Source organism: Photinus pyralis, unplaced genomic scaffold, assembly GCF_008802855.1.
Source record: "Photinus pyralis isolate 1611_PpyrPB1 unplaced genomic scaffold, Ppyr1.3 Ppyr1.4_LG9, whole genome shotgun sequence".
Classification (NCBI taxonomy): domain Eukaryota; kingdom Metazoa; phylum Arthropoda; class Insecta; order Coleoptera; family Lampyridae; genus Photinus; species Photinus pyralis.
In genome coordinates this window covers 20,880,462-20,903,999 of record NW_022170878.1, presented here as the reverse complement: position 1 = coordinate 20,903,999, position 23,538 = coordinate 20,880,462, and the positions used below count along the sequence as shown (strand labels likewise).

At 36.2% G+C, this 23,538-nt stretch overlaps 2 protein-coding genes across 2 annotated transcripts; one reads left to right on the top strand and one right to left on the bottom strand.

Moving 5' to 3' along the window:
* The first annotated feature begins 37 nt into the window (after nucleotides 1-37).
* On the top strand, nucleotides 38-17,318 carry LOC116180266 (oocyte zinc finger protein XlCOF6). Its single transcript, XM_031500167.1, has 9 exons — nucleotides 38-167; nucleotides 7,673-7,879; nucleotides 7,934-8,225; nucleotides 8,271-8,381; nucleotides 8,433-8,720; nucleotides 9,269-9,425; nucleotides 12,897-13,006; nucleotides 13,058-13,379; nucleotides 16,616-17,318. The coding sequence occupies exons 2-9, from the start codon at nucleotides 7,707-7,709 to the stop codon at nucleotides 17,194-17,196; spliced, it is 2,034 nt and encodes a 677-aa protein (XP_031356027.1). The 5' UTR covers nucleotides 38-167; nucleotides 7,673-7,706; the 3' UTR covers nucleotides 17,197-17,318.
* Nucleotides 17,319-18,621: 1,303 nt separating this feature from the next.
* LOC116180064 lies at nucleotides 18,622-20,715 on the bottom strand. Its single transcript, XM_031499893.1, has 4 exons — nucleotides 20,466-20,715; nucleotides 19,906-20,319; nucleotides 19,751-19,855; nucleotides 18,622-18,626 (listed from the first exon to the last, which is right to left on the bottom strand). Exons 1-4 carry the CDS (start codon nucleotides 20,536-20,538, stop codon nucleotides 18,622-18,624), a joined length of 597 nt encoding a protein of 198 aa, XP_031355753.1. The 5' UTR covers nucleotides 20,539-20,715.
* Nucleotides 20,716-23,538: the final 2,823 nt, after the last annotated feature.

Sequence of the window (23,538 nt, the reverse complement as noted above, 5' to 3'; positions counted from 1 at the left end):
TGAGTCGATATTTTCGATGTTTAAATTGCTGTTTTCATTTTTGTTGCGAGGTTACAATCACGTGACGAAAGTTGCGCGTGCGTCGACGGTTTTAATTGCGCCTGAAACTAGTCCATCCACCATTTTGTGCATACGCGTGATGAAACGGTTGAGAACATTTTAGGGGCGTAAGTAACAGATTTTATATTATTACCCAATTTGTACGCTATGAATGTATTATAATGATATAATGTAGAAGGTAATCGATTTTCCCAATTCTTAGATATTATATTTTTTTATTTGACCTTTAAAATATATTCCAAATTACGGTACAATCGAAGCCAATTCGTATTCGGCGATAAGCAACTGGTATTCCACCACTACCATTTCATTGTACCGATTCAAAGACGAAACGAAATCAGCGTTTAACATTTTTTGTGCAATCTTATTCACTTTGGGTTCGGGATGTTTTGTATTATTTACGCAATTGCCACGAGTTTTGGTCCTATAAATACCTCTCTATTTTCATTTTTAGGTTAAGTTTTAACAAATCGATTTGACAATAAAAGCAATACACGTGAATGAGGATGAACAGTTCCAGGTGACAATTAAGAAATAATGGATAATTCCTTATCCATTCTCTTGGTCTTAGGTACATGTAGCTTAATAATTTAATAAAGGGATGGGTTGGATTCACGATTGGGTAAATATCTATCTTAAACATTACGAGATTTATTGTATTCAGCTAGCCAAAATGTATCTGAGAACAGGTTCCTACAATTTTCATACTTGAAATATAGAATCTTGAAGTATGCTTATATTGCTCCGGTGGCAACATTTCTGTACTTATGTGTCGAAGTTAAAATGGGACGAGATCACAGCTATTAAACTTGAGCCTCTTGTTCAGAAGAGATTTCGCCTCAATTCTCAAGTGTTGATCAGTCACTATTATCGCAAGAAAGGTTTGATGTCAGTTACCGATGGTTCTGAACGCTTCACTGGTCCTGGCATTCAAACGAACTCCAGCAGTAACTACAGTAACAAATGTAACTACAGACTTGTGTTCTCCAACATAATCACGGGCCCTGTGTGTAGTCGTGTAGGGGAGTGTTTAAAATGCGCTGTGTCCCAACAAAAATGCAGCACCCCCCTAACTTGACAAAATAGATGTTTTCCAAAAATCCAAAAATGATTGATTTCATAATAGTTATTCCAGTGGTTCCTAAAGTTGAGTGGGACCCACCTATTCGCTTTTTATGTAATAACCTCACCCTCGAAAGGTTGCGCGTAGACTGTCAGGCCGCAGTAAGTAGTTTTCTATAATCAGTAGGTTATTTCGGCTCAGGAACTGGTGTTTGTCCATGTACATTTCGTAAATGTTACATATGACAATGCTATGCAGTATTACGTTGTGTAAGACAGTTGTTAGCCGTGTATCCTGAATTAAAGTGGAGAAAAGTACCTCTGAGAAACGTCAGAGGTGGGTCCGAAAAGATTACAGTTTCCACGTCAGAAAGGGCTTGTTTGTTTAGAGCATGCCAAATACTTGCGCAGTGACTGTTTAGAAAAGACTTTTGAGTATTTTCGTAGTTTCAAGGTTTTGTAATAAACCTATAAGTATCTGCAAATTTCTTCACTTTTCTTTTACTAGAAAACATTATTTAAAACTCGAAATGTCTTATACAGTGGCGAATCGCCCATTATGGCCCATTCAATATTCGCTCGCAACCCATAGTAGGTATAGTTTAGGAAATACTGATTTATTCTATTCCACAATTTCCATATTCCACGAGATATTCCATATGTATGGAATATAGTATACATCAAGTGCTATTTATTAAGAAGTAGACATAGGACACGAACGAAAATTAAAGTATGGAAACCAAGGCAACAATATTCTATTTAATTAATGTCAGCTAAGATCTGTAAGGATGTTTTACGAAGTTATTTTGGTTGCATAAAGTTAGGCGTCCTTCAGAAGAGATATTGTCATTTAAAGGAGACAGGAAAAACCAATACACGTGAATCCCCGTCTACTTAATAAATATCACCTTCTATCTCAGTAAATAACGGCTGTATGTAGCCAATGTGGCTTAAAAAACTGTACAGAAAGGTTCATTATAGTTTTTTTGTGGCTTTCTTTGTTTTTGAGAATTTTTGATTTGAAAAGTTTAAACTATTTTATTTTTCAAAATTTCCATTTTTCTCGAAAAGTAAGCATCAGAGTGGAAAATGTTAATTACAAAGAATAGGTATGTGTCTTGACGTAGAGTAATTATTTACTCTATGGTCTTGATCAGGTCTACAAAAAAGTCTTATACACTTTTTGCCTGGGTTCAAAATAAAGGCGCCAGAGGGCATTTTCTATATGTTATACTATGAACAAAGGTAATCGCAATGACCATTAAAAGTAGTCGGAACAAGTCAGGAGTTTACCTGACAACAACAATGAATTTTTTGAAATAGTAATTAGATTTTCCCCCTCGATTTCGTACCCTCATGATTGACAGATATATGATTCCGATCTGGCCCAATTGTGAATCTAAACCATCTGGGGACACACAGAGGCACATAAAATACACACTTTCTCAATACCAGTTTTTGAACTCTGCAGAGATTTTCCAGTAAAAAAAATACATACTGCGTTGAGTCGTATTTTTTTGTATTAATACAACGATGTACGGCACAACAATAACACAAGTTGGCAACAGTTGGTTTCAGCAGGATGGGGCACCAGCGCACAACATCCTAATTGTTTGGAAATACCTATCTGAAAAATGGAAACATGCCCCAACACGTATTGTCACACGATTAGGGCATTGTGCGCAGGTGCACCATCCTGTTGAAACCAACAGTTTCCAACTTTGGTTTTTTTGTGTGTGCAATGTCGTATTCGTAATAAACACTGTTACTCAATACAATGTCTATTTTTTTTTTCGAGCCATGTAAAAAAATAAAGTTGATGGTGATTTCTCCGAAACGAAACGTTGTATTGAAAATCCCTTAACAGTATCTTGTAGAGTTCAAACAGTGGCAATGAGAAAGTGTTATTTGTCTGTATTCGTTCAGATAACATCAGAAAAAAATAAAAACGAAATCTGCAAATTTTAGTTTTTCTGGTGTATCATCGGAATAAGTAATCGGAATTTTCTGGTTTTCTTTAAAGCATGATAATAACTCTTTAATTGCGCATCTCTTCTGTAATTTGACCTTCGTCGTATCTTCTGTGGTTTGAATGATCCCCATGTTACACATCCTTATCTTGGACGCAGTGTATAAAAAAGAAAAATAACGGAGTATGTCCTGATAATAATAATAATAATAATAATAATTGACTTTATTCCCATACAAAATGATATAAGTACATGAGCATTCACTACATGAGAGTAAAACAAAAAAAAACAAAAAAAAAAAACAAAAATCTTCTTTTTAAGATATCTACAGGAAAAAACAAGAGTAGAAAAGAGAAGAAAGAAAGTGAATTTTTTTTTTTTTTTTTTTTTTTTTTTTTAACATCAAAAAGAAATTTAATAGGGAAAGGGATTCTCTATGCACTAAGCATACAGCCCTGAGTTAAAGTGTAGCTTTAGTTTTTTTTTTTTTTTTTTTTTTTTTTAATCATTTTTGTTCTATTTTCAGCAAACGTGACTTAGTTATGCAAGAATTATTAATATACTGTCCAGAAGTGTCGTTTGAGTCATCATCCACTTTTGAATATTTTTGAATAGATTTTTTGTTAATCTTACATTTTTAAAATTACTCGGTAAAACATTATACAATTTTGGTCCAAGATATAACGGCGATCGTTGAAATAGGGTTTTATTTATTTTTGGCAATTTTTTATATTGCTTGGTCATGCTTCTGGTTGATTGGAGGATGTGGAGTACCCTTCAGTAGGAGGGAGGTTGAATTACCAGATTAATCTTTTAAATTGTAGACATAGATAATGAAACATAGGTCAGTATTAAAATAACGTACTGTCCATTAAAAAAACGCGTGGTAGCCATAGGTTCCAAACTCCCTCAAATTTTTAAATGGGATGAGGAATCAAATGACTAATTTGAAAGGGATTTTCATTACACAATATTTTTCTTTGTTAGTGCTATAAGTTCAACTTACGAAGCCGAATTTCTTGCCTATTGTGAAGACATTTTCTTTACCTCCCTAGGTGGACGTTTGGGAGCCACTGTCTTTAGAGGTAGCGACCTTTATTGGGACTGCTGCTGCTAGGCTTTGAAGATGAAGGATGGGCGGCTCCTTCACCTTCTTTATTTTGTGCTAATTTTTTTTGTAGCATAGTATGACAGCCTGAGGTTTCAGTGAGAGGCAGTTGTCAGGTACCTATTCAAATTATTTGAGAAAAATAATTTATTAGTAAAACATAATCTCGAACACGACCTCTAACATTATGGTGCCTTACTATCAAAGAGTACCCATGTACTCTTTGCTTGTATGTAGTTATTAAATTGTTTTCAACTGTTTCGGGAAGAGCTTGAAATTGAATTCCGCTCTTCCAGTGACCTGAATTAAACATTTCGAAAGTATTTCATTATTCCAATTTCCATATGTCTATAAAACAATTTACAGAGTGTAACAATTAACTATGTAAAAAAAATTGGGTGATAGATGGGACAAAATAAGCATTTCTTGATTGGTCCAAAATGTTTTGTTTGAGAGCAATGCCCCCAAAAGTTCAGTAATTTGCATGTTTAGTATAACAACGAATTTGAGGTAACGCTTATATGTGGTCGATTTTCGGTCGTCTGTCTGTTCCATCGAGATCTCGGCTCCTGGGACCACCTAGAGACTTCGGTTTTCGCTAATTGATAGGTGCTATGGTCTACATTTCCACGTTACTCATCATTTACAGTTGTGTTACGCGGCAACATCTACGAGTGGATTTTGAAACTTTTTCAAAAACTAATTTCAATTTTGTTATCTTCATGTTCAAAGATATTCAGACATCAAGTTTCGTCGAAGTCGGATTTTTTCGCATCCCACGTTTAGCCGGTGCTAATAACTTCAAAACAAATGACAATTGTGGTTCTTTGTCAAGGATCCTATATAATATAGGATTGCCTGATAACGGAATTTTTTCGCCGCGTGTAGTGACGTCACTTGCGGACCTATAGCTTCTGTATATAGCACAGCTGACTCGTCCAACATGTTAGATCCCACTGACAATTGACGTTTGCAAAACGTTCTATGATCCTGTATGATTTAAAGTAAAATGTGAATACTACCCCAAATTGTTATTACAGTCCAATACTGTACCTCAGTGTCCAGGTATTTTAGTTAAAATATAACAAACTATTATACACACAGTTATGACACTAATGCAAAAACGTTTACTACTTGTTCGTTGGTGACGCCATATTAGGGTGGGGATATGACTTAACGTGAGCAACATTACGAGTATAGGGATCAGGCAATTCTATATTATATAGGTTATAGGTAGCGCCCTTAGTTCTTTGTTTACACTAAAAGATTTGTCTAACCGTCTCTTTATTTCTTCGAATAACAAAGAAACGAATGTTGGTATATTAGGTAGGTAAATATGGTCACATATAGCAGACTCGAAATCGTATTTTCTTAATTGCACCATTTAGGTACACAATCCATAGCGAAAAGTAAAGTTACCTTAGTTAGTAGTAGTTACTTAGGCTAAACAGGATCCTATCCTTCATTGAGAGGAACGGGCTCTGAACTCAGTTGCGAAGAAAGGGGGTAGGCACAATGGGCCTCTGATGTGCCTAAGTGCTGCCCGGTCGGGCTCCCCTGAGAATAGAATAGAATAGAAAGTTACCTTTGTTACAAGAAAATTGCAAGGTACGCTTCTTAATATTTACAAGGTGTAACAGAGGCTGCAAAATATGTCATGTCGAAGATGAAAAATTCAAAAATTGGAGCCTAGGTTTTTGAGTGTGCACTTTTTGAATTTATAAAATTTTTATATTCCTCTTTAAACTATGTGGACACTGTCACCCTGTATATTAATGTTCACTGTATTTTTTTAATACTTTTCAGTTTTATTTTTAAATGAAGGAGTGTGCTAAAATTAAATTGAGTAAAGGTTTCTAGGATAGTAAAAAGGTTTAAAAATTAAAAATAGTTGTTTTACCGGGCCCACAAAACTGGTGTGCCCAGCTATTCTCCGAGTTACCCGGTTATACAGGGTCATTTTTGACGAGCGTCAGTTAGAAAGATATGGAAAACCTTTGAAAATGAAAACAAACTGATAAGTTCTTTAAGGGTTTTGGCACATGATGAATTGAACTAAAGTATTTTCAAGATGGCGCCACTTCCGGAAATAAATACCGGAAGTAGCCATCAACTTTGTTATTTTAAATAGGGACCCCCTATTTTTTCTACATTTTCGGAATGTACGTCGAATTTGGAGTACAACGATACCCCATAGTTGACCCTTTGCTGGCCCCTCTTAAGACAGCAAAATTTGAAGGCCGTCTGGCACACCTTATCAACCCAAGGTATAATAGTAGGTAGGTACTTAATTTTTGGGCCACTTCTTATAGCTTGAGCTTCTTTGGCGACACAAGAAAGAGAGACTGCGATTCCAAGAAACTTTTGGGCGCCCAAAGTCGACTACCCCTCGAAGACACGCGCCTTGCAATTATTTCGCACCTAGGAAAAAAACAAAATTCCGTCACGCAGGAATTGTGCGGGTTTAAAAGATCTTTCCGAAGACACCAATTTGAAACAATTGGATCAAAACTGTAGACGAAGATAGGAAAAAACTGAAAAATCTCCATGTTACACAGTTTACAACACGCTCGGGGATGGCGCCCAGATGTCGCCGACTCCACATCATGTAGCCCGGTCTCTAAAGTTGTTAATAACACGGCCCCCGTAGCTACATGTACTAACACTCATCGTCTTTCTATGGGCCTGTATTTACTGCCAGCCAGACGGCCAAAGTGAGATTAAAAGTTACCTTTTTATAAATAAATTTGCAAAAAAGCGCTAAAAAGTGGTATGTTAAATTTTAATATATGACTACAATTCACAATTCAAAAAGGACATTGAAGGATGCTCCACCACTTGGAATCGTACACAATTTCTTTCCAAACTCAATGTAGCAGTGCAGGTGTAACCTGCTCAGTAGCAACGTAAATTCTTGCTCCCGTGGGGGTCATGTAATTGGGGCATCATTGACCTCGAAAGTGGTCATTATGAAAGTGTTGAATGCCATTACAATTCGGGACTGTTGTAAAGTTCTTTTTCAAACACTCAATGTAATTTCATTGAAAATTTGTCACTGGTTACATAAAAACATATTAAAAAAAACAAATTCTCAGTTTGTCACTTGAAAGACCTCAAAAGAAAAATCATTTGGAACAACCAAGGGAACTACTTCTTTTTACCATGAAGCTTGCCCTATGTGGGGATCTGCCATACCATGTCTCAAATTTGAATTCTTCATATGTAATGCCCCAATGTCCTTAATTTAAGGATCTGCCAGTATTGAATTGGGCCTCATCACTCATGAGGGAAAGGAAAATATTTCACGTGCATTTAAGTCAAAGTAGATAGGTCCATTTACAAAAATGTAAGGTATGAACCTCGGAGCAATTAAATCATAAGATTGATATGGTAAGGCTTTCTTGGGAAAAAGATTAATTAACTAGTGGCTCCATTTGTAATTCAATTAAAATGTAATGAACAAATATTTCAGGTTAACATTTACAACCTTCTGCATTAGAGAAAACATGAATCCAAGCGAGGAAGAGGATTCTGACGTGGACGATGTGAAGACTACTATTTTGAAGAACATGACTATAAACGACCACGTTAACATCTTGTCTCACAGTTTCCAGTTGGTGGGTAATTCGGATGGAAATTTAGAAATAAATACTATCGAATGTGTGGAACATACAGAACAGTTAAGTTTATCAACAACGCGTATCTCATAACTATAATTACATCAACTCTACAGGGTAGTACAAGATGATGATTTAGATGAAAGTCAGATGATCGATGAAGATGATGAGTTTTTGGAAGAAGAGTATTTGGATGATAACTCTTTACAAGAGCACTCTTCCATTGCTTCTAGGGATTTGCCGAAAGGTGAAGAGATGACAGACGTTGAAGAAGAAGATGAAACTCTCATGGAGAACGAAACGTGTGAAGTGGATCTTTCGACCCAAGTTGTTGATACATATACAGATAAAAAAGTTGATACGGTTAACATTTGCACACTTTGCGATCGAACGTTTAAAACCGCCGCGGTAAGTTATCGGTTCTCAGCAAGTTGATTTCATTAATTATTTTAGAGTTTAAAACGACACATAATAGTTTGTCATGCCGTTGAAGAGGAACAAGATGATCCGCTGGCATTTCAACTATGTTTATGTTGCGGTGAACCTATAGACTCTGCGCATACTGTACTGTTTGTAAATTAATCCCATACAAAGTATCTTATTCTTTTTTTTTAGACTGGCGATATCACATGTGATATGTGCGATAAACTGTTTACTTCGCACCACAGCTTGGATCGTCATCGTTGCTTTGAACACACCTCTGGAGATCTATGGCCTTGTCCAGAATGTGATAAAGTATTCTCCGAACGAGCGTTGTTAATAGAACACATACAAATTCATCCGCTGAATAAATTATTTTCCTGCCAACAATGTAATCGTGAATTTACACGCAAGTATCACTTGGATCGTCACATTGGACAAACGGGGTGCGGTGGAACACCACGAAATAACTTTGAATGTCAGGTATATACAGTCTGTTTTCAATTAATTCGACACTATTGCTAACTTTCTGAGTTGTGGAGACCGTTAAATTATGGAAATGATTATTTTTTTCTACTGAATCCAAATCTGTAATTAAAAAAACAAAACATCGCACTTTTTAGATAATTGTAAAAATGTGATTTTTATATGGAACACCGTGTATATTGTTGCCCTTTGTTTATTAAATTCTCTACAAAAGTTCTTAATGCATCATAGCCAAAATACTTCAAAGTTAGAAGCCAGATTCTACAAGAAACAATGTTATTTTATCATTTTCATGGATGTCTAGATCGAAATGAATATAGTGAAAAAATCTTGGTTATTTTGACTATGAGAACTTTTGTAGAGAATTTAATTAACCTCTCATATGGTGTAAAAATATATAGGGTGTCCCATATAAGAAAGTCACATTTTTGTTTTTATCTGACAAAATTCATTGTTGTTTGGTTTTTTTCGAGGTTTTTTTAATTACAGATTTAGATTCAGTAGCCAACCCTGTTTGAATTTACGTTAATGGAGCTCTATTTTAGGTGTGTCAAAAAAGTTTCTCGCGGAAAGATAATTTGAGGGATCATTTAAGAGCGCATGCCGGTGAACCCAAAAAGAAGAAATTGCTTGCCTGCGAATTTTGTGGTAAAGAATTTAGAGGTTCTGCTATGCTGATTGTCCATACAAGAACTCATACAGGTTTGTGATTATGTGCATTTCAATCGAGATTTAGATAGTAAAGAAAAAAAAGACGTAATCTCGAAATGTCAAAATCCAAAATAATAATAATGACGTTTATTTCCACGTAATAGCAAAACCAAATAAATATAAAAATGTAAATAAACGGAATACGGAAATGGGACTACATTCACTGTTATTGCAACCCTGTTCTTCCATGTAAGTATCCCCGTAAGTAATGGCATCCATAAGAAAAAATAAAGTTCCACGTGTGTCTCCGTCATCTTGCAAATTATTATAAACAGGATGCCAACTTCAAATCCTTTATAAAAAGTGCCCGGTTAGAGATTATTAGTACGATTAGTTTACCATGAAAAAATTAAAAACAAAAATCAGAAAATTTCGTTTTTTTTGCGATATTTTCAAAACTATCAAGATATTTTAAATTTCTTTTCAGATTGATTGTTCAGTACGGAAATTCGCAACTTATTAAACCGACTTTCTATTTCTTAATATAAGTGAGATCCTCACAGTGGCACTTGAAAAATAGATACTCTGTATGTTGCCATATGAACTACCTGGCCGCGTATTATGATCCACACAAAAATACAAAATACTGAAACGTTACATAGAACTTTACCATTAAACTAAAAAATTAATTCAAAAGGCCACAAAACCAATTTACAAACGAAATTTCATTGCATTTATTTTCATAAACAATTTTTAAATAACACACTTGGCTTGCCTAAGTTACACAAGACTCCAAATAACTCACGTGACAAAATTCAAAAGCAATTACAACCACCTTAAATCTAGAATAAAATCGTAACTTCCCCCAATACTATCTAAATTAAGCTCAATGTTTATCAAACCCCCCCAGATCTAAACAATGCAGTTGACCAGTGGACAGTGAATGATTAATTTACATTAATGTGGAATGCACATTACTAGTAGGTATTTGCAGGGCCGGACTGGACAGGAGGGATACCTGGAGATTTCCCGAGGGCCCTAATTCAATGCTTAATATTGTTATTAATAAGTAAATGGCTATTATTACAATAGAAACTCGATTATCTGGGCATTGGTTACACGGATTACTCACTAATCCGGATATTATTTTGAAAAGGTATTAAAGAAAAAGGATTTACGGTGAGATTTAAATCATTCCTCTACTTTTCAAAACAAGAATTGATCAATGTTTCTTTTGTGTTACACGTAAACTTTCGAATAATTTTATGGCATGATAAAATAGTGTTAGGTAGGACCTTTACCTATAAGTAATCCTTGCAGGGTAATACACTAATATATGTAAACCTTGCCCAAAAAATAAAAATTGAACTCCTTCACACTGGAACGGCACTGCATAGTAGGCACTTCTATTGTGCTTCCACTCTCACAATCTCTGTCCATCTGTTTCGGAGATATTTAGAAAAATTAAATAACGGCTAAGTGAACGCTTAGCACCTCTGTGTATACTCAAAACTTGACGAATAATATGCGCAGACTGCGCCATGCCATCTTTCTGATGTAGATATTTTTTTGACATTTTAACCAAAGATTCTTGTAGTAAAGACAAGCATATCGTATATTGTAAAAGTCAGATGTGCGCATACACACTTTTATTCGCTGCGCTAGTATCGACGCTCTTATTACTTATCGCGGCTCCAACATAAACGCACCCTAATTTATTACACGACCGCCTATGATATCAGTCAACTGACATGCTTCAACTGCTGAACACACTGAACTTTATTGATGTTTTGTTTCACTTTGGCGTTTGGAAATCGGCAGATTATATTACCTTTGTTATTCTTGAATAATTTCCTTTGAAAGAAAAAAATTCCAACGCACTCGAGGACGTAGAGGTAACGTTTTTTTGTTTGTTTGTGGCCTTCACACTCCCCCCCACGTCACGCTTAAATGGTCAGATTATTAAAATGTACACTTCAACACGTAGTCAACTCACTTTACTTTAATTTGACGCGCTCCAGTAAATTCCAAAATACCCTATTGGGCTCCACTACTCTTGGTTAAGCGTTCACTGAGCCCCAACAAATATCTCACAAACCAAAAAGACACAAAAGTGCAATTAAACACAATCTAATCGCGCATTACCGTCGTCTCAACATACAAAAGTTCAATTCTTGGAGGACTGGGGGTTCACTTAGCCCCCATTTGATTTTTCTAAATAATTTTGAAATCAGAAAGGTACCAACCGTACAATTAGTTTTAATAGAAACTTGTGTAATAAAACATGTACAGGGTGTAAATCGAAAAGTGGAACATAGGCGTTTAACATGGGAAATTACTTTTTTTTTGCGCAAACGTTTCCTAATTATTTTACGCAAAAATACTTCAAATAAAAGTTTTAGAGACATAAATGCCATGGACTATGATAAAAGAAAAACATAGCCCATGGCTACTTAGACTAAAAACTCGTGAAAACAGAATCTTTATAATTAATTTTTTTATTTTATCAGTTATGTGCATCTGTATCGTTTCGTTTGCCAGCTAACTGCATGGTAACAGTAGCCTCCTACACGATTTCCCGAAAAAAAAATCCTTATAGGGGGCCCTTTTAAAAGTATTTCCCGGTAGGAATTTACAAACTAGTCCGGCCCTGGGTATTTGGCAAAAGGATCTAATTGCTGTGTTTCATGGTTGTTGCATTTATCAGTTACAACGATCCAAATGACATACAAGGTCTGGCTATTGAATAACGAGACTGCGCTCGCAGAAGGCGTTAAGAGGGGAGTGGGGGAAACAAACGCAGCGTTGGCTAACTGAAAGAGGCAACTATTTCAGTACGAAAACTCGTGACACTTCGAGAGCGAGTTCGTAGGAATCGGTCAGAGTTATGGAAAACAAGTCGTGGATGTTGCACCAGGACAACGCACCTGCCCATAATGCGCTGTCTGTGAAGCGTTATTTAGCCATTAGAGGCACTCCGGTGTTCGAACACGCACTGTACTCGCTCGATTTAGCACCCTGTGATTTTTTCCTGTTTCCAATATCAAGTCTGTCTTAAAAGGAACCCAGTTCCACGCCCAGTTCGAGTCGATGGAAGAGGTGAAACGAAAATCGGCAGAGCTCCTAAACGCTCTTACAAAAGAAGACTTCCAGCATTGCTTTGAGCAGTGACAAAACCGTAGCGGGGGAGGGGATTATATTGAAGGGGAGCATTCGATTATAGTATAATTTTTACAATATAACTTTTTCATAAGCAGTCTCGTTATTTAAAAGCCTGACCTCGTATGCTGCGCGGCGTATGGATTTGGGTAGATTGATCACATAGCAATTTTTAATAATTAAATACAAGGGTCTTTCGCAACATTCTTTAATTATATAAGCATAAAAGGTATAAAAATCCTATTGTGATTTTAGAATTTTCTGAGAATCTTCTCAAAATTTTGTAATTTTCCATGGCTATTGTATAGAAGTATAATTTTACATTGAACTTGCTTGTTTTAATGAAGTGAATTTAATTTTTAGGTGAGAAACCCTACGGATGCGATTTGTGTCCGAAATGCTTCCCATCAGGTGGTGCACTGAAAAAACACAGAAGGATGCATACAGGAGAAAAACCTTACCAATGTCCAAAGGTATATTTTTTTCATCAGAGACAAAGTTACTAATCGTCCTTCTTATTTTAGTGTCCGAATAAATTTGCTGCTAAAGAAACTTTAAACAGACATGTTCGTACTCATACGGGCGATAAACCGCATACCTGCCACTTTTGTGGAAAGGCGTTCATCCAAGCAACGCAGTTACGTGCGCACGTTTTTCATCATACTGGAGAAAATGCCTTCACTTGTCAGTACTGCAATAAAGCATTTAATCGCAGAACGCGTCTTACGACTCACGTCAAATTTGTACATGAAGGGGCCAAACCAATGGAATGTGACGAATGTGATAAAACTTTCTTTCGAAAGGAAGATTTGGCACGTCACAAGCTGTTGCATTCGGGCGTAAAACGTAGGTAGAAATTAACCTAATTTTGTATACTAGGTACACATCATTGTCACAGATGTAAATAGACTACAGATCATAGCACAGTTATAGGGTATAAGAAACTCAATAGAAGTACCACAATAGTCGGTATAATGGGGCTTTACCGCTTTATGATAATTAAACGTGAGCAAAAAAGGCGCGTCGGTTTTAAATCTATTCGGGAGGAAAAGGTAGGAGAAGTATGAAATAACAAAAGTGATTTACTTACGTAATCTCTGGGGACACATTTGAATCCAGGCACAACAAAAATGATTTCAATGTCGACTTTAAATTCCAAATTCTACAGCAAATAATGGCCCCGATCAAATTGCTTAATTTCCAAAAGGATCGCCCACACAAATTTTGAAGACACCTGAAACAAATTTTGGGTACCGATCAACAAAATTTATCATAATTACGCATGAGACATTTATCTGGATCGTTAAAGGGTTCGAATAAGCACACGATTTACATGATTTTACACAAACAAACCTATCGCAATATAACCTGTTCTTCTTTAACTTATCTTCTGATCAGGTCACAGGAACGTGATTTTATTCGATTGAATTCAACTAGCTGGCCAACCACGACAGATGAAACGAAGGCTGTCTGGAAACAGTAGACAACAATTTCAATGAAAAAACTGCTACATCCAAACTTTTACTACATCTTCTCTAAACTTTCACTTGATCTCAGCTGCTTTCCTGATTATTACGTAATGAATTTTACTTTACGAACAACATGCGTATCTTCTAGGCTTCCAACGAACAGCAACTCGGCCTCGAATTTGGCGAAAGATCCCCTTCTTACGCTAACTTCGGTATAACGTGTCCCCACTTCCAAAATTCGAAAAGAACTTTATACAATTAACGGGATGTAGCAACCCGACAACCAGTCAGAGGTCCGTTTCCTGACGCTCCTGTAGTCACGCAGGCATCAAAATATTACGCGAAAATGTCTTATCTCAGATTCTACGAAAAAACGCATTTTTTACTGATTAAATTACGTCAACTTTTTATAATCAAAGTGCCCATGAATTAAATTAGTACTGTCACATACATAATTTAATAAAGCAAAAAATAAGCAATAAATTGCCCTACATTTCACAATTCTAGAAAATAATCTTTTACGACGCAACCAAACAAAACAAACCACTTGGATAAGCAAATAGAACGTCTGGACCAAACCAAACGTCCCCATTGACAAAGGTTAATAGAGAAGGTAGGTTGCCTCGTAACTTTCAGCCAATAAACGTTCAGTATTAAAATACGCGAATGACGTCACCCAGAATCCCATTTTGTCCACATCATAAAAATTAATTACAACAGAGCAAGTTCAAAAAATGCAATATGGATCGAAATGGTACTTTACATGGATGTGCATTGCATAGCAAGAAACATGCTAGCGAAATATTAAACGCACTTTATTCAAAACAGCTTACATTTCATCTTCATAGTCTTCCGCCGGGAATGCAGACTGCCCAGTCTATTGCATACGGGGTTCAGGTTCCCCTTTCTTTATAACCCATTCTTTTTGTAATACAGGGATTACCTTTTGGAAAAGCAAAAAACTGAGTCTGCGATCCATTTCAAATATAACTGTCAAAGTCCACGAAAATTTAAACACCAATCAAATGGGACTTCCAGATTCTCGATGACGCGTCTCTCTAAAGTTACGAGGCAACCTACTCTCTCTACTAACCTTGCCCATTGACATTGTTTGCATAGCAATATTTTTTTTAAATTTGAAACAAAGGTTTCTAGTATAGGCGAACATTGCATAGTGTAAAAAACAGATGTGCGCAAACTGCGCAATGCCAGCTTTCTTATTTAAAGAGATATTTCTTTGCAATACCAACTTGCTTATTTATTAGTTATTGTTATTACTGTTTACCACACTTTCATAATAGAATCAATGGTTTATGAAAGTTGTGCCAGCCTTCATACACCGTTGGTTATTATTACAAAAAAATTACTATTTGAATCTTAAAATAAATTCGCTTTAACTTATTTCCCTTTGTACCGGGTGACCCAATAAGACTGTTTCTCGGCCATATCTCGGGAACCGTTCGTCATATGGTTTAGGGGTAAAAAAATTATTCGGTAAATCGGTCATGAACAATCGCTGGAAAATATTTTCAAGTTCTAAAAATGACCACCAGAGGGCGTAACTGCCGTCGTAAATTTTAAAATTGCATTTTCTTTAAATTTTGCACAATAAACTAAAAAAATTTTTTTACATTTTTAGAGAACGAGTTTATCTATCATTTTCGTAAAAACAAAAACTTAGTTATTTCAAAAACAAAGATGGTTCAATTGTTTTTGCAATAACCTGGTTTAACTTCTTAACGGTTTGACCGATTTTAACAAATTTGGTATTGTTGAAAAGAGCACTCCTTGGGCAATAAGCATGAAACAAAATATAGATTACCCAACAATTTTTTTACAAATTAAGACATACGACGAACGGTTCCCGAGATATGGCCGAGGAACAGTCTTATTGGGTCACCCAGTGCACATAAATAGTCCGTTCTTTTTACTCGTTTTGGATTTGGGAGGAGTAGTTAGTTCAGTGGGGATATTGAATAGGAATTTCTGCATGGTCGTTGTTTACAAGAATCTTATATCTGTACAAATTTCTTCATACGTTGTTACACATATTTATGTACATTGCTGTGTTCAGAAGTATGGCAAATGTTTAGGCCTGATGGAAAGCAGGCTTTGTCAAATGTTGAGTTTTTAGTTATCATCCATAAGTAAGTGCCCAAATATCTTTCGTAACATGACTGAAATAAAATAAGCTGTAACTTCATTACCTTGTAACAGGCGATCAAAAATGAGTTGCTGTTGAGTGACCTTTGGAAGTTCAAGTTACATACGATTTCCCATGTAAACAAAAATTCCAAATTCCAAAACTTACACCTATATTGTGTAATGTGATATACTTCTTGTGCACAATAAAGATTATTATTATTAAACTCCACAGGTACAAATAGCCATAGTCAAAACTCAAAACATGGGATGAGTTATCTGTAGTATATTTACATCTATGGCATTGTTTATCCCCAAAATCTGCTGTAGGCCGCTGTGATTTCTTGCTTTGGTTGGTACTCAACTCAATCAAGAAATGAATAGCACACCCTGAATCTCACTTTATATTTTGCACTGTTTGATTGTGTCTATTGTAATGAGGATTGTGTAATCTCCCGTGTCATTTTTCAGCGTTCGAATGCGAATTATGTAAAAAACGTTTCTCCATAAAATCATCTTTGAAACTGCACATGCTAACTCATAGAAAAGAACAGCCATGCAGTTGTGATGAATGCGGAAGAGCGTTCATTCGCCAAGATTGCTTATTGCGCCACATGCGTGCCAAACACCGAGACGTTTTGGAGGATATAATGGCGGGCGCGGAGAAAAAACGACTACAACAGCAATTGTTGATTGCTGCGTCGGATGCATCAAAGTTTGCAGACAAAAATATAACTGAAAGTACGGTATGGAACGAACTTACGTTGACCGACTCAATAAAAGAACTACTCAACCTACTCGTTGACGAAGACACGTTGGAATCTTTTGGATGGCCAAACACACCCGTAGATAAACTACTCGATGCCGTAATAAAACGGTGTGGTCACAAACCAGCATCGGAGGAAAATTTTGATTACATCGGAAGGATGCGCGAGAACGCCAAACTGTTATTTACTGTTGTTATTGATGATGAAGCGGTTAAGTCTCTTTTAAACAATCAAACTGTTGACGAAGTTATTTTGCATGTTTTAAAATTGGCTAAATCCGAGTAACATTGGTTAGTTTGCGTACGCTGGTTGGTTAACAATATATATATATTTAAGTTTTAGTACATAGATCGTACACATTTGGCATTGGGTATAATTTTTATATGGAATTATATATTACGATTTTATTCTCCTTATTTTTTACACATGTTTCAAATGCTATCGTGTTTTCTCTATTATACAGTTATTGATAAGTTCCCAAATTAAGTGTTTCATTCTAATCTTTTCCCTCACTAACGTAAAAGTGATTGTTACCATCACAACTAATGTAATTAAAATTGCACTCAATTGATAGATGAACGTTAGTGAACAAATACTTGCAATAATATATAACTGAAAAATTATGCTATGTTCTTGAGAAATGTACAAGTACATGGTCTCACTGATTACCACTAAACTAATCACTCTGTAAATCCGATAAAGCCCAATAAACAAAGGGCAATAGTGATGTACACAACTCGCAAGAACAATAAAATGCAACAAATAAAATTGTGAACATGAGGAAGACTACTGATCCACTATACAGGGTGTTTTAATGACAAAATGGGTTAATTACTTTGCGGAAAACTAATGCGAATAAATTTCTGAAAATTTATACGTATGCGTTATTCAAATGATTTCAGCTAAAATATTTTTACTTTTATAGGACTTGGGACTGAAGTTGACTCACAATTTGTCCTTTTAAATAGGACGCCGTAGGTTTTATATTTATGTGTGGCAATGAACAGTTTTTTGAAACGTGAGAAAACATACTCCTTATAATTGTCTTTTTTAAAACAACCAACCATTTGTTGTAAGGCTTCTCTGGGGAACTTTTGGTTTTGCTCAGTGGACTGACAAATGACACTCTACTTAAATTTACAAAAATACTACAATAATAATAATAATGTTTCGAATATAAGAAATTATTGGTTTTGTCAGTGAAGTTATCATGAGCAGAAGGTAGAGGTGCTATAAATGAAGGATATGTAAGCTAGCGAAAAAGGAGTATCATTTTTTCCTACGTCTTAAAAAATGGCGTAAAATTTTTAAATTAATAGGTATGTATTTCTGTCATTTGGCAAGAAAAGTCAAAAGCTCAACGTACATGTACCTCTATGCTTTCTCATAAGCTTTCGCCCATTTAGAAATAATAAAACAGAAAAATTGGGTGGTGGAGGATATTACTAATGGCCTGTCTAGCTACATGAGTCTTCTTTCTAATGTACACTTCGAAGAATTATAATATGTACAGAGATGGGCAAATGTGGGAACCAAGTAAACTGAACTGAACATGAAATTTGGTAAACAGATGTTGTTGTAAATTGTAAAATACCAAGGTGGAATTGTGAATATCCATTCGAAAAAGGAGAGAGCTCCGCAACAAGTCTATAGATAGATCTCAGTATTAATTGCCTCAAAAAGTACATTTGATTTGGCAATGCATCGTTGTTATCCTGGAGATAAACAATATTGAATCTCATTTTTGTGTTGATAAAAAATGTTCTATTAAAAATTGAAATAAAATACAGGGTGTTCCATTACGAATTATAGATTGTAGGTTGACCAGTGGTCATTATAAACAATGATTTAAGTGGATTAACTGCATTGGTATTAATTACTACAAATATCTACTATGGCATCGATTGTGACAGTAAAGCGTCTTACATTTAAGGCGGGCTAGGCAAATGTTTGTGACTAGTGCAATAGTGCTTAAGCTATGTCTTAAACTGTAGTAAGTCAGGATGGTGCAACAGGGCTTAATAAAAAGGAAATAATTTGAAATCAAACGATTTCTTTTTTGCCATATTGTCACACTCGGATATCAAACATTGTGAAGATCAGGATTTATTCGCACTGTTTAGTGGTGCACTATCTTGGAGTGGGAATTTTAGAAACATTTTTACAAAATCTGAATGCGTGTAGAAACACCTAGATAAATTACATCCTTCTATGCGGTAGGGTTGATGAGAAAGCAGAAATATACAGGGTGATTCCTATAGTACCTGCCACCGTTTGGGAGCGTATAAGGGGGTGCCTAGGGGAGTATTTTGATATAGGACACTTGGGGTCGGAAATCTAAAATAAGGGCGCCAGAACCAAATTTATCTTCTGGAATTTCACGCCTGTATGTAGGCAACCCAACCGACCGACGTTTCGCGCGGAGCGATGCAGAGCGAGTTAGCGCGAGGAAGCGACATGGGAGGGAAGGAGGGAAAACGACAGTCAAAAGCAATAACGTTTACAAGTGTTCAACGTGGCCACCGTTGTTCTCAATGCCTTCCTACATCTAGCCAACTATTATTATACTATTGCCATAGTGTTTATTCACTTGATACGCGTCGTTGCAGACGGGATTTCGTGGGTTTAAACAAAATTCTGATCAAGTGTCAGCCACACATCGCCGCCTGAGATCGCTCCGTGTGCACCGCCGGCCGGTTGGGTTGCCTACCTACAGGCGCGAAATTCCAGAAGGTAAATTTGGCTCTGGCACTCTTATTTTAGATTTCCGACCCCAAGTGTCCTATATCAAAATACTCCCCTACGCACCACCTACACGCTCCCAAACGGTGGCAGGTACTATAGGAATCACCCTGTATATCTGGTACTGATGATGCCTCCGACCTTTTGCTCATTATCTCCTGCCTTAAATCTCTAACCTTACTCTGCAAGCCATGTACACTCTCTAAAAAAAGAAAAATCAGTGTATTATATTAATGAAGTTGTTTTGTTTACTTGAAAGCTCGCAAAGGCCACGCGCCAATGACTCCAATGTCACTGGGTTTTGCAACGAGCAAAAATGCTTTTTTTTTGAGATTTCACATAATACTCGTACTTGAGTGACTTTTGCATTCCCTGATGGAGAAGGTTGTCGAATTTCTGAAGTAGCCGGATAATTGATCACGGGATGAGATGTCTCAGTACTTGAAAATGACAAATTTTTTTTGTACCGTGGTGATGTTCTGGGCGTTTTCTTACGAGGGGGTTCTGGATATTCTTCCGTTGAATCACTCTCAATGGACGGCGAACGTTTGCGAACACGGGAGATTCTTCGTCCAGCACCCCTCTCCTCAGTTTCGGACGCGCTAATAGACCGCCCCCCCCCCCTGTCAAACCGAATCGCATCTTTCATGCAGCGATCGAAACTTGCTGAAAAATAAAATGCCATTACTAGAAATAAAACCTAACATCGGCATTTCAAAGAAAAAAAAACTATACTTATGTGGATGGATAACGAACATTTGTTTTCAGTTCCTGAAACCATGGTTTCTTTGAGGGTTTATTCATAAATTTACCATAATTTTCTTTTACGACAGTGATTGGCACTTGTAACCAATCACTTTCTGGAGGTGTCCCATTCTTTGCCATTTTGGTAACTGTTGCTGTTCCCTTGTCTGGATAAACTGCTATGTTAGGGAACGTAATCCAATTCTTAGGAATTGCGTCAAGTTCATCATCGTTTTTTCGAATAACGGTCCACGTTATCTATAAATAAAAATCGAGATAAAAATCATTCACAAAAGAAACTTAAGATGTAGGGGACGTCCGCCAACAGTGGCCATAGCACGAACAGTGGCCACTTAAAATTAATTTCTAATAAACTTACATAGATATATAAATACCTAGATACAGCCATCCTTAACAAACGTACCTCGGTTTTTAAAAAACATATCAAAGAAATTTGTACATCTCTCCATTACTTTCTAACCAAGAAGAAACATGTTCTATCTCTTTTTATTGCATTAACTTCTATGTCGTACGCGAATCGGACGCTTAAAACAAACTTAGCGCGTCCCATAAGTCATGTGACAGTTGACACATTTCACGATCGCGCGAAATCAAATCTAACTAAATGGCCGGTTTATTCACTAAATATTATGTAATTATTGCGTTATCAATGGAATACGAATAACATTAGTGCTTGCCATAATGATAGACGCGTCCATAATTGTTATTCCTGAAATAGTTTTATTAGATAGAGCTACGCCATTCAAATTTGGGACTATGTTTACCTTGTTTGGCATGATGTGCTGCAGTGAATTCATTGCTGGCTTACAGAATACCAAAAAAACCGTAAGTAAAGTTTATGTTCAACATTTTAATTTTAATTGCATGGTTTTAGGCGTATTGGTAACGGAGATTAAGTTGCGACAGGAAGTGAATTCGTTTCCAATTATCATTTTGGCCTATATGATGTTGATGCAGTGCGTTTGTATCATATGATCACAAAGAAGGATCCGTGCAATATTCTTAGGAAAACGAGATTTATAGACTGTGTGTGCGTGCAATATCAAATTTTGGTCGCTACGCGTCTTGCCTCCCTTTCGGCATATGTTGTACAATCGGTGGGGTTTCTTTTTGAAATTATAGTGCTAATTGTAGTAAGTAAGCTACACGCTGTGTACATTTATTTAAAATAAATACAACATCTTAACAATGATATCCAATTGGTGATAATAATCATTTAGTCAACATTCATTACGTTTGTAAAAGTTCACAATCCGAATCATCATCAGATGAAATTGACAAATCCGAATCATCACTGTCAACTTCAGAAACATCAACCAATATAACTTCTCTTTTAAATTAATCACTTTCCACATGTTCACACACTTTCTTCCAGTTGTCAGCTGTAATTTTTTCAAATTCTTCATTTGCCAGCTTTCTAAATAACATCTTCCATTTTAAATGTAACATTTCTTTGCTGCTATGTAATTTAAATAAATAAAAAGGCGGTTTATTTATGTTGTAAAGTCTCAAATTTGATAATTTTCTGTGTGATTTGTGCTAACAATTTGATTGACAGTTATAATAAATAATGCGAATCTTGCCTTCCATGCTCAGGGTACCTCTATAAAGGATAGCGCTATACGTAATTAATGTGCCGAAAGTGATGGTAATAGATGGTACGTCCTTTTGAACTATGTTGGGGTATGGCTGTATCTATGTATTTATATATCTATGTAAACTTATTAATGCTTGCGCCCTCTGCACTAAAAGTGCCACACTGATGGGTAGTGTTCTACAACGAAGCTAAATGTCAATCGAACAACGCATGAAGAGACGCTTTCACCATTTGTGTTTTTGATGTGCAAAAGTAACGTTGGATGTGAATTTCGTTCAGCTTTATAGGGCGCCGCCAGAGAGGGGCCAGGAGGTGCCGTCGCCCCCCCTGGGAAAACGTACGTTTTATAAAATGCACATTTAATAATGCAAGACCAGATAAACGGTCTTACATTTTATTCCTTATGTAGGTTTTCAGTCATTTAAATGACGAAAAACGTCTTTCAGCAGATACCTGATACCACACTGTAATGTGTAGGTGTAAGTAACTCAGTAACTGTACGTTTGCTAAACAAAACGATTAGTAAACAATACGAGCGTCGACTGTCGAGGTCGAGCGGAGCGTTTTCGCCTTGCCTTGCATATTTCAGTTCTATAAATAAGTATAACCGAACCGGGATAATATTGGTAATCTCCACCCCAGGTAGTTAAGAGAAAGTTACATCTTTTGTTTAATGTTGTTCGACGAGTTGAGGTACTTATTTCAGGTTGTTCTAAATATGTAAAGTCGAAAGTCCTGTAATTTGTGTCTGTGCATAAGTTAATCTAATAGCAGATAATGCCAGTGCCGAAAGTGTAAACAAGATCTGCTTGGTAGAGCTACTGGATCACAATCATGCATTCTTCTTACCAAATGTGAGCAAGGCAATTCAAATAGCAATTACCCTGCCTCCAACAACGTGCACGATCGAAAGATCTTTTAGGTAGGTACCCAAATATATTTTCTATTTGTTCTTCTCTATGTTTGAATGTACTTAATAATGATTTTGGTGCATCTATTTTACTGAGTTATTTACTTGTTTCAGTACTTTGAAACAAGTAAAAACTTGGATACGAAGCTCAATGGCGAATTCCCGATTAAGTGGACTATGCTTGATGTCGGTGCATAAGGATTTGATCCAACAATCAAAAGATGCATTTATAGAAAAATCCATTGACTTGTTTGCAATGGAGCAACGGAGAATGCAGTTTTTGTTTAAATAAACGAATGTAATATTAATAAAGTACTAACCTAGTAGCTAGTAAGTGTTATATTTAAATAAATAGTTCACAGCGATTAGCTATATATGCACAGAAAAAATACAGACAATTTTATCTATGGCTATAGTCACGACAATGAATTTTTTGAATACCCTAATATGTTTATCTGATACTATGCCAATGAAATGATTAATGATTTTACGTATACATAGTAAGTACAACTACAAGTGAGCGAATATGGCGAAAGAGATTTTGGGGTAGGCATCCTAGCATGAACCGATCGTACTTGCCCCCCCTGATAACATTTTCTGGCGGCGCCCTTGT